The following is a 12,545-nucleotide window of genomic DNA, read 5'->3' as shown; positions in this document are numbered from 1 at the left end:
TTTTTTTAACACTCCAGGCATTTTTTTCAAAGACTTAAAAAGACAGGACTTTTAAATACATTGACAGTTTGACTGCTCGATTTGACAGGTTCCTCTTGATACTTAGAGTCATAGTGGTCTACAGTAGAGAAAAAGGCCATTTGGCCCATCGAGTCTATGCCGGTCAAACAAGTACCTAACTATTCTAACCCCATTTTCCAGCACTAGACCCTAGCCTACTTTTGGTCCTCTTGACAGTTGATTTTAACAGGTCTGTTGACAGTTCCAATGAGCTTGACAGTTAATGAATTGATGCACATTCTCCGCACATATATGCCTTCTTGTAACAATTCCAAAGGGCACCTGACCTCCACCAAAGGCAACCTGACCTCCCCCAAAGGTGTCCCGGGACCATTCCAAAGAGGTACCTTATCTCTCCAAACAGCTTGGTTACCCAAAGGAATGCACAAAATTCAGATCTTCTCTTACCAGGTTTACTTTGTATACTTCTGGGTTCACACTCCTGGGCTACCAAGATCTGACTTGAATGGAGGCAGCTGATGATTTAAATGGCCAGCTGCCTCCATGAACCACACATGCGCGAACTGTGAACCGCTCCCACTCCCACCCCCATAAAAATGAGAAGCGCTCTTTTCATGGGGCAGGATTTATGGTTTTCGGGCATCTCCACCATTTTCACCACGATGGAGAGGCTCTCCATCATGGTGAAAATCTGGGCCTATATGTCAAAAACTAGTGGACAAATTTCAACAAAACTTGGTACACAGGTAGTATATCACACAAAGAGAACTGATTAGTTGTTGGTGAAGACAGATCCTGGATTTTTTTAAAGGGTCCAGTAACATTGGGAGATAGGGTGAATTTACTTTTTTTTTTAGAAAGTTGTGGGTTGTTTTATTTAGAATGTTGGTAATTATTTAGAATGTTGTGGATTGTTTCAGCTACTGTAGTGGAATTTGCCACAGCTATCAAAATGTGAGCAGAGTTTTCAGAGCAGGTTGTTGGATGTGGATGGGCCTGAAGCCTCCTCAGTGAGTTGGGAGCTCTTAGTAAAAGATTTCTTTTTTCAGCTTTGTACTTACAGGACATCAACCAGGCAGGGAAAAGCCTCAAGGAGGAGCTGCGTAATTGTAATAACATTGAGTTAACACAGTATGGCGGATGTATGCGCTCTACTGAGTGTTCTCCTCACTTGTTGTTTTCTGATTTCAACGTAGAAATTGTCCAATTTCCTGCATTCAGTTTCACAACTTTGACTGGATCTCACAAGCTGAGCTAGCCTCAACTCATTTGGCAGTCACCCATAAAGATGTCTATATTAACAATAGTAACAAAAGCTACAATTGGCTTCCTGTCAGAATTTGGAATGATTAAGATGGAATGCACACTGTGCTTACTACTCTATTTAGATGACTGAGTGGTTAATCACACAATTGCAAAACAAAACATGGAGATCGCGTATAGTGATTTAACTCTTATAATTGAATTGAGGGAGGGGAAACACTCCACTCTGACACTAAGAACTGGGGTTGGCTTTTATGGCCCCTCCCACCGGCCATGTTTTTGGTGGCAGGGCATGTAAAATATGTCTGTTGGGAAGTGCACCACCTTCCTGCCCGCCCCTGAATCATTCCCCATAAAACGGTAATGTGGGGAGCGGGAGCCTGCCTGCCATTTTTAATGAGATAATTAATAGGCAATTGAGCTTGTAAATGGGCCAGAAGACCCATATATTACACCGCCCATGCCATAATATGATTGCCCTGGGCTGGCAGGCAGGTGTGGTTAGGCCTTTTTTTTTTAACCCAACTGGTTAAAAGTTGGGAAGGAAGGTACATCCTTTGTGGGTGGGGTGGGTGCCCTGTGTGCATCGGGATCATCGCACCCCAAGTTTTTACACCCCCCCCCACCCCCGCTTTGCTCCTACGCCCGGCTTCCAAAACTCACCCTTTCGCCACACCCTCCCCCACCCCACTCCCTAGGATGTCTTGATCCCTTCCTGCCCCAATAACCCAGGTTTTACCTCACTCTGGATGCCGTTGCTCTTCTTTGTGGGCCTGGGCTCCCACTTCTGAGGTCTGGGACTGCTAGAGCTGCCGGTCGATCAGATTGGCTGACCACTCTCGAGGGCAGGACTTCCTCCCACTGAGGGGCAGAAACCTTACCCTCACCTGCTTAAGGCCGCTGGCAATGTGTTATTGCTGCAGGGTGGGCTTTTAAGCGTCAGTCAATATGGCACCTTCCAAGTGGGTGGTGGTGTTGTGGGGGGGGGCAAGCAATACGCCTCCCTATAAAATTCAGCACCTGGTTTCTCTCCAACATGTGATCCAACTTAAAAATTAGGAGCAGGAGCAGGCCATTTGGCCCCTCAAGCCTGCTGCTTTGACCAGCAATTGATGGCAGCATAGGAATGCCCTAATTTATGAGTGATTACCATAGCTGATTACACATTGACAATGAGACTTCTTAAATAAAGATATCAGAGAATAACTAATCTTCCAGTAACTAGTCTGTTATTTAAAAATTGTGGACTAGCAGCTAGGTTAAGAGTTTTGTTATTAAGGATCAAAGATAGGATAATCTGCCCTATGAAGTCAGCAATGAGATTCATTTATTGTCCTTTAAATATGTAGCCTAATTTGATAAGTTTCATTCTGAAAAAGAAAATTGGCATTATAGCCTAGAATTTAATGTTGCAGTATTAGTTTAATGTTCGCTGCACAGATTTTGTCTGTTTTGACAATGCAATAATAATGCCTCCTTTCAAATAATTTTAAGCATTCGCATGTTTATATAGCAAGCAGTCATTTCTGGCTTTAATGAGTGTGTAATTTTCATGATCTTTTTCCATAATTCTCACTAACATTTCCTTTGGTTTGAAAGCTCTGGGTTGTTGTTTTAACTAAACAAAAGTTTCTGAAAATTAACCAGTCTTAACAGGTAACACCATGTAAAAACCATGTAGATTAAACCAGACAGATGAGACTGTCAACAACAATATAGATTCCTGTGCAAACTGAGTTGGCACAATAATTTAAATGAAGTATTATGATCAGCTATAATTTATTTGATGTCCAACCTTGTGTTCATTTGTGCCGTGTGCTGTGAAAAATTGCCAGTAAATGTGTTCCTGATAGTGTTACAGAATTCCATAAAGAACAAATAGTGTGATAGAAACACTAGTGACAGCTGAGTGCCCAGGGAAATTAGTCCTGTTGTATTCATGGCCCACGAAAATCTATGTATGTTGTGATCATCACCTTGTTCGTGGATCAATGATGCGCTAGGATTTGCGGCTCTTAAGAGACTGGATTCAATGATATTCTAGATTAGTATTCATATTGGGACAAAATGTTTTATATTTAACAATGGAGTGCATAGTTGGGCTGATATTTCTGGGCCTGGGTATTAAACAGGAGTTTTGCATTTTCAGTGTGCTACACCCACTCAGCCCTGGTATTTCCCTAATTTCCTGTCTTAAGCAATTTAAATGGCCTGAGCTCCACTACAGGCCCACTCTGTGAGAGAGTTTAGCACTGGTGATTGGATCTAGTATTCATCATTAGCTTTTCTGTATGCTCTGGTGCCTGGGTGGCCACCACGCGATACAAACAGAATCAGAGGTGAGAGACTGGGAACGCCCTAACCTGCTTTTACTTACGTGGTTCTGTCTGGCATGTACTTCCTACAATAGCAGGGCAGGTTTGTTCCTATAGGAAATCATCAGGAATCCCGGGGCAGCATTAAAGTGGCATATAACCCGTTTGACAACGCCTCAAATTTAAAATTCTCCTCCTCCTTTACAAATCTCTCCCTGGCCTCAGCCCTTCCTATCTCTGTAATCTTCTCCAGCACTATAGTCCTCTGAGATCTCTGCACTCGTCCAGTTGTAGCCTCTTGCACATCCTCCACTTTCATTCCTCTGCAATCAGTGACTGTGCCTTCAAATGCCTAGGTCTAAGCGCTGCAGTTCCCTCCCTAAACTCCTCTGCATCGTTACCTTTTTCTCTTCCATTAAGTCACTCCTTAAAAGCTATTTCTTTGACCAAGTGACTTTTCCCGCCATCTCTCCAATGTCTGATTACACTTCCCGGAAGAATTAGAACATTCCTACTATGTTAATGTATGATGTAAATGCCACTTCTTGTTGTTGTACTGAACCTTGTCAGTAGGATAGGAGATGTGGTCCAGACTGAAAGATGAACACAGTCATTCCAGATTTATTGACTGGTAATCAAGAATCGAGCACATTCACACATTAATTTATGACAGTGTGTTTAATTCTTAGGTGAATAAATGTTCCATTCTTCTTTAACATTTAATCTCTGTTCCTGGCAAAAGAATTTCTATGAAATGTTTGTGATCAGCATCCTTTATTGGGCACCATTAGTGAAATCAATTGATTTGTTTTGTTTTATACAGGCTTAACACCATTGACGTCAAGTACCAGATCTGGAAGTTAGGAGTGGTGTTTACAGATAATGTACGTATCAAATAGGGTTTAGGAGCTGAACATGTTTAAATAAAACACTTTCACAAATGTAAGGATGATGTTTGGGGATAAATGAATTCACTGTTACGGTGCTGAAAACCATTCTGACAAAATTAATGACTGCTTTTTATCATTCGTTGATATGACTTCCATTTGTGCGCGTGTGTATATGTACATATGTGGTTGTTTGCGCCTGTATAAGTTTTTCACATTTACTTTTTTCCTGCAACATTGCCTGCTTTTACATTACCTTTTCAAGTTAAGAGGGTGGAATGACCAAGACCGTACATGGCAACAATGCCGCTTCTTGGTTAACTCTCCAGGAGGTACTTTAAAAGTTTGGTGGAGGAGGAATGAGGGACATACCAGTGCAAGAATTTACTGATTGTGGTTTATATAATCCTGCTTTTGTCGATGGCCCACGGTACTTCATGGTTGTCCAGTTTTGAGCTGTTAGGTATGTTCTTTAATCTATCCCAATTAGTGTGTTAGTAGTGCCACACGACACAACGGGGGATGCCTTCAATGTGATAGCAAGACTTTGTGCGGAATCTCATGCCCTCCCCTGTGGCAGGTTTGGTGCTGGGGGGTGCAGTTAATTCAGTGGGAAGGTGGGTTTGGGGACCTCACCACCTTCTTGCTTCCACATTGTTAAGCTCAACTGAGGCCCTTAAGTGGGCACTTAATGCAAACCCTCTTGTGCTTGCTTGAGGATTGCCAGGGTGGGTCTCTTGGTCAAAGACACTCAATTCCTGATTGTGAGACCGAGCGGGGGTGCTGAGATCTAATGTCCTACCCTTGCTGCCAACCCCTCACTGCACCATGACCCCACTTCCCCACAACCCCCACCCAGCAACTCCATTCCTGCCATCACTCACCTGTGCCTGGGCCCCTTGTTGATCCATGGTCCCAGGTAATTGTCGTACCAACAGCAGCCACCACCTCCCCAGTGCTGCTGCTGCGTACGGAAGAGCCGCCCGCCTCTGATTGGCTCTCAGCTGGTGGAACTTCTGCCTGGTGGTCCTTGATCCCAGGGGTAGGCATGTTGCTGGTCTGTCAAGTGTTTGAGTGGCACAATATGTGGTGGGCTTTCCTGGAAAGAGGTGATGCAGGGGGCAAAACTGGGGAGGGGGCATCCGATTGGCACAGGGGGCCCAGGAAGGACACCCCCCCACCCTTTCACTGACCAACAGCCCACAGGTCTAAACTTGCAGGCTACAAGTTGGGCGCAGGCCTCTCCTTCCACCCGTTAAATTGAAGTGGCTGCAGAATGAGGCCCTGAGCTGGGCATTAATTTCCCACTTAAGGGTCTCAATTGAGTCACGGGTGGGTGACCCACCCGCTGCCTCCCCCACCACCCATAAAATCGCGGTGGGGGCAGGAGGGTCAGAGGCGGGTACACCATCAATGGCACGGTGCCCCAGTTTACGAGCTCACTATCTGGTTGTTCTGCCCGCAAGTGGCTTATAAAATTCAGCCCCATGTCTTTCACATTATGCACAGTTCATTTATTGGTGAAATTATGGTACCCAATGGATCCCCGACCCTGAACCAATTGGTCCAGTTTAACGTGTGAATTGCAGTGGGATTACCCAACAGCAAATCAATAATCAATACAGATTAGGAGATTGCTGTTAATTGACAGCATTTGGGCTCAGATAATCAAACATTGAGTTTAGTCCAGCAGGCATTGCATATCTACCACTTAACAGCTTTCTGTCACTTAATGGTTAGGCGAGAAACCAATTGAGGTTGCGAGGTGTTGAACAGCATGCTGTTTAAAGAAGATGAGCAGGATGTGTGGACAGAGATTAAGCAGAATAAATCTCATTTTAAATCTCTTGATACATTTCTTTAAAACAAAAATCACCATTTTTGTACAGTATTTTTAAAAGATTCTCTTGACATATATCCATCCCACAGTGCACTTTTTCAATTGGCAAACAGAGCGGCATTCCCAGTGAATTTGCAGCAGAAAGTTTTAGCAAAAAATTCCAGTAATAAACTGGATTTTTTTTGCTTCCCTTTATTTTTCCTAATTTACAAACTCATTCAACCCATTTGGGAGCTTGACCAATAATATTTATCTTCACTGAGTATTGTAACTGAAATTTGTTGATTATGCAAAGATTGTCTACACTTGAAGACTGTGCATTTGCATTAATTGAGGTACATTTAGAACCACCATATAGAGACATCACAGCTATGAATTTCTATAGTTTTTTTTTATCATTTCCCACCGTAATTCCAATAGGAGATGATAGTGCAAATAGTTTAAAATGTGGGACTGGTAGAAGCCCTTAGGGAATTTCAGGAATCACATCTATTTGATGGTTCTGCAGAGTAATACAGGCGGACTTTACCTGGAGCTGGGGCCGGGAAGTGGCAGCTGTGGTGATTTAAATATCTTACTTGCATACCATATGCCTTCTGCTTGTGCTTTAAATCAACTATACTGGAAGGAAATTATCCCTAACAAGCTGACAAGTAGAATCTTGCAGTACGTGCACATGTTTGCGACCAAAATACAGTGCACACAAGAGATGTAAAAAAAGACTGCAAATTTGAAATAATATTTAAACAGCAAATCAGCCAGTATCTTTAAAACAAGAATGGATTCATGAAAGGTCTCTAGGTGAAGCATTAACATTTGTTCTGTTTTCAGAAATTTATGAGACCACTGAGTATTTCCAGCAGTTTCTGTTTTTATTTGAGAACTCTATACAATAAGTGTGCATTCAATAGAACTCTTCCTCATGCAGTCAATGTATTTCTGCTGTTGTCTGTTAGTAATACCTGTTTCTCTTTGCTTACAGTCCTTCTTGTACCTTGCCTGGTATATGACTATGTCAGTTCTGGGACATTATAACAATTTTTTCTTTGCTGCCCATTTACTGGATATTGCAATGGGATTTAAAACTTTACGAACCATCCTGTCATCAGTGACACACAATGGCAAACAGGTACCAGACTGTGGGCTTTTTAATTATAAAGTTAGATCTACACATTAGTAGCCAGGTGCAAAAACCCTTTGTAGCTTGATTGCGAGGGTTGCTGCATCTGTTTTCTACCAACCTGCTTGCAGCAGTTTTTTTAAACTTAAAATGCAAAGCACAAAGGTGTATTTGTTTCCCTTTAAAAGCATACTTTTTAAGCACTAAGAGGTGACTTAATAATAACTATGGCCAAAGGATATCGGAAAAACAAAAATTGAATGAATTAAAGATGTAGCTATGGCTGCAACATTTTAGAAGACAATCTCCTCAAGTTATCTTTTTAAAATGAATGGGTAATCACCCATTAAAAACTCAAGGTCCAGTTTTATTTAATAGATGACCATTAATTATTTCAGATTGATCTGACGCTTTTGTTCTCTCCTTATGTCTGTGCAGCTGGTGTTAACCGTGGGCTTATTGGCTGTTGTGGTGTACCTGTACACAGTGGTTGCTTTTAATTTCTTCCGCAAATTCTACAACAAAAGTGAAGATGGAGACACGCCAGACATGAAGTGTGATGATATGCTGACAGTAAGCATTGTACCTGTTTGTGATTAAACTGGCATGTCAAGTGTGACTCATTTATATTAGATTTTGCTTCTTAAGCATACTAATAAATGTGAAGTCGGAAAAGGAACACAGCCCCAAAAGGCTAAGTATATGAATGTACAGTTCCAGTGTGGTCCCAGCCATTGGATGGAAACTTATGATAGCATGCTTAAAGTTTCCTGATATGTGCCCTCAGTTGGGAAAGCATTAAGTCTTCAGTGGAAATTCATGGAATCAACCAGATGGGCTTGCAATCTGTCTCAGTCATTTTGATCGTCACTGTTGATAGTAATGTTTACCCAACGATGCTAAATTATACTTTAAGGATGAACAAAGCATTCTAGTACAACCATTGTACTATTGTAACTTCTGCAAAAGAACTGAATTTGTTAATATATGTATTTATATTTATGATTAATGTAAACTCAATATGCCTTCCTCCTTAATAAAGTGTCGCTTTTAACTTTTTGTTTAATTTTAGCTTTTTTTTTGTGAACAGGCACTTGATCTTCTGCTGCATTTGGCCCCAACATATCCTTTACTCCAACAAATTTTAGACAGCATATATAATGTGTGGGTTGTTTTGGTTTAGGCTGTTTCTTGGGGTTTTGCATTGTTCTTCTGCTGAAGCTACAGTGAGTGAATTCACCCTCAGGGTTACACTTGATGGTTTATCCTTGCCACAAGAATATTTTGGAGATATGTTTGTGAATAACGATAAGTTGGCATCAGTGTTTTTGCTAAGACAGTGCATCACAGTTCAGTTATATGAGCATGAAAAGCCTGCAAAATTTTGAAAGTGAAACTTGGGCTATCAAATTTTGGATTTGGTGAATTTTAGGTGCGGTTTTTTGTTTAAAATAATTTGTTGATTGAATACTTCATAATTTGAAATACAAACAAATGACAAAGTATTTAGAGAACTTGTCTCAAAAAACCAAGAGAAGCATGATCATCAGATGTTGTCACTTTAGTATACCTTGTCTAAGCAGTGGTTTTCTTTTTTAAAGTGTTATATGTTCCACATGTACGTGGGTGTCCGTGCTGGTGGAGGCATTGGTGATGAGATTGAAGATCCAGCTGGGGACGAATACGAAATCTATCGAATCATCTTTGATATCACCTTCTTTTTCTTTGTAATTGTCATCCTGTTGGCCATCATTCAAGGTAAGGGGATTTGTGTAAGCATTTTGCAGCTGCTCAGTGGCAATCATATTGTTATGACATTTTTTCAGTGATATTCTCTATGAATAGTTTCGCCAGTACTGATGGACATCTGTAAGTGGTACTCTAGTGGTACTTTCCTCTTTAAAACTCAAACCATTTATGGTCCACTAAAGAGGAAAGTTATGTCACATTGGCGAAATACATCTTTGGACCTTGACTACTATCCTGACTACATGATGCATGAGGAGTGAAATAGGAAAGTGTTGTCTCGCCAATACCTAATACTGAATACTACCCTAACTATACACTAAGCAGTGTTGAAAGAAAGAAAGGTTATATTTACTTGCATTCAGGCACACTAGTTATGGTAACCTTTTTAAAATTCAATTGTGCTATGAATATTTGGCATTGCAGCTTTACTCCCATGTTTGCAGTGACATTGTGAGAAGTAATATAAAACTCACTTTCTGCTATGGAAACCTGTGAGGATTCTTGTCTCAAAGTCATATGTTGGCCACTACAGTGCTAGACATGTTGGGCTAGATTTTCCTGAATCCACTGCAACAGTGTTGGGGTGGGAGTTCCCGCCTTCCACACGAACTAGTGGGATCTTTGCCCACCAGGAGGGGGTTCACCACTGCTCAGTGAGCAAGAGCATGTTTTTAGTGTTTGTAATAGATAATGCAGACCGGAAGGACCCAGGTCCAAGCAGTGGCTTATGCATAGATAGCTAACGTAAGCTGGCATGGAAGTTAAACTGTTACAATTGGTCTCAAATACTCTTGGGCAAACAAGAAGAAAAATCGGCCATAAGTTTTGCTACTGAATGCTGTCTATGGCTTCTTATTGGAGAATTGGCTGTGTGGACAATGGGTGCCAATGGAATTGGGCTTGGTCTAACCGTCACCTTTCCCCTACTGCCGAGACCATATAAATATCATGGAAACACCCACCACAAAAAATGCTCCAACATAAGTTTATGCCAGTTGCTGAGGTCTTCTGGTGGCACAGTGGGTGTCCTGCTTCAGCACATTTTCCTCATGAGCAGTGGTGAACCCCCTCCTGGTGGCCAAAGATCCCACTAGTCGGTGTAGAAGGCGGGAACTCCCACTCCAACGCTGTTGCAGCGGATTCAGGAAAATCTAGCCCAACACGTCTAGCACTGTAGTGGCCAACATATGACTAACAATGAACTTGACCAGAGCTACAGTGAAGAATTTGATCCTGTCATAACATTGAATTATTTTCATCTTAGTTTAGTTAATAAAGATTACACGGTTTATTTGTAAAGATAACTCCTGCACAAAAGTCTGGCAGCTAATTAAACCTTTAGGGGATGTACCGGGAAGTGAAGCTCCAGAAAGCTTGCTATGTAACAACAATACTCTTTCAATGACTTGCATAATAACAATGGAACAAAAGCAACTGGTGCGATTAAAGCTGGAATTCCATCAGAGCAGTCGGATCTCTGATGTCTTAGCTGCTGTTGGGGCTTCTATTTCTTTAAAAGATGGGCATCTGCCAATCAGAGGGCGGGTAGCTCTTAAGTTTCAGCAGCACCAGTGATAACAGTGGCCAATCCTGAGACTACACTCAGTTGAGAGGGCAAGCCAATGGCCACCAGCCTCACAACTGGTAAGTAGAATCAAGGGTTGCCAGGGCTGGTCAGACAGACCTTGTCCAAGGATGGAGGGTTATCGGTGAGGGCAGAGTGAAGTTGAGTTGGGGGACTTATTGCTATGGGGTCAGCCATTGTCACCGGGAGGCCACTCCATCAGCCACAGAGTGCCCAATTAGGGCCTTTCCCCAACCTGCAGAGAGGCCTCGTGGGTTACCAGGAGATCTCCCAACCAGGCAGTGGACCCAGCTGCCACTGTTAAAATGCCAATAGTGGCAGGAAGAGGTCCTTCAGTGGCTCAACTGGCCTCTGGGGGAAGAAGGCTGTCCTCCACCTCCCCTCCCACTGCCACAGCCGTCACCTTCCTCACCTTTTTACAGACCCCGTCACCGCCCCCACCTTCCCACCTCCCCACCTCCCAACCCATACCGAGAGGGCTTGTAGAATTGAGCCTAGACTCTGTTAGCTGTTTAAAAAGCACTGTACAGTCAAGAACTCAGTTTGGATTAAGCATCCTCTTCATTTGGTGTACATTTTGTGGACTTTCTATCCTACAAATGTTCAAGTTGTATTTTGCTCTGAAGCCTGGATTTTCTAATCAGCTTCAACTGCTCAGATGCCACTCTCAGCCGTCAGTTCTGCTAAGGCCACCCACCTCTCCTTGGACAGGACCACTCACAGGGCTTGTGAGTTAAAGCAGGTGCCCCACTTTTGATTATTTGTATCTCATTTGCACTCTTTCCTCTTTTTTGGCCATATAAAGCAACTGTTCAGTGTGGCTAGATGCTATAGAGGTGGCAAAAATGATGTAGTGAGCCTAGGATTAATATTGATAGCACTAGCTTATTTCTGACTTTTTAATGGTAGGCTGCTTTGCTGCTACTAAGTAGTTTTAATCTGTCTTTGTACTATTTGCTGTGAGACTGATGTCTCTTCAACCAGCGTTTGAAATAGAGTGCAATGACTTTATGCCTTTCGAGTTCACCTGCACCATTGGCATTGCATGTAAATTCTATGCTATGGAAATTAGTAAAATGAGTCACTCAGCTGTGTGTAGATGCACGAAGTGAGCTTGCATAGATGTATCACTTGCTAAAGCAGGTTACTTTATTTCCTTTACTGCAGACGATCTGTGGTAATATTCTTATGAGTGGTAGGATAACCGAATATCCAAGGAGTCTTGATTCTGCCGGGACAGCCCTATATGTTCCTCTGTTCAATGCAACTGTTGCTGGCCACAGGAAAAGGTTTTTCTACTCTCTCCATTAGCAGCTGCACTACAACTGAAAAGTCACTTGTGCAGGAACTGCCGCTGTGCCTTTGCTGTGAAGTGATCTCATTTTCGTTTTCATGCAGGTCTCATTATTGATGCTTTTGGTGAACTAAGAGATCAGCAGGAGCAAGTTAAAGAAGACATGGAGGTAAGAGCTTTAACAATACAGAACATTTAATTGGGGGAAAAAGAAGGCACACCAGGGACTGAATTCCTTGCGTCCTTACATTCTTCATTAATATTTCAGTGAAATTTCAAGGTCAGAATCTCTAAACGTCAAGGTGATATTATAAGGCCTATTTTCTGAGGTACCACTGCTGGTGGAGCCTCATCTCCCATTGCACAGGGGGTGTGCCATCAATTTTACATCCTTTAAAATCTGTGGCCCTTACGAGTACAGTTCAAGCTATTTGTCTTTCACAACAAAGTATCAGTAATTGCCTAAAAGGT

At 42.2% G+C, this 12,545-nt stretch overlaps 1 protein-coding gene across 1 annotated transcript in view; it reads left to right on the top strand.

Annotated features, from left to right (window-relative positions):
- The window catches only part of ryr2a (ryanodine receptor 2a (cardiac)), an 806,696-nt gene that overhangs the window by 782,357 nt on the left and 11,794 nt on the right, over positions 1-12,545 (top strand). The window contains exons 96-100 of the mRNA XM_041213076.1: positions 4,423-4,483; positions 7,309-7,455; positions 7,885-8,019; positions 9,048-9,204; positions 12,179-12,243. Of these exons, the coding sequence (XP_041069010.1) occupies positions 4,423-4,483; positions 7,309-7,455; positions 7,885-8,019; positions 9,048-9,204; positions 12,179-12,243 (565 nt within the window). The remainder of the gene's footprint in view (positions 1-4,422; positions 4,484-7,308; positions 7,456-7,884; positions 8,020-9,047; positions 9,205-12,178; positions 12,244-12,545) is intronic.

Source organism: Carcharodon carcharias, chromosome 2 (assembly GCF_017639515.1).
Source record: "Carcharodon carcharias isolate sCarCar2 chromosome 2, sCarCar2.pri, whole genome shotgun sequence".
Lineage (NCBI taxonomy): Eukaryota > Metazoa > Chordata > Chondrichthyes > Lamniformes > Lamnidae > Carcharodon > Carcharodon carcharias.
This window is presented reverse-complemented; position numbering and strand designations above follow the sequence as displayed.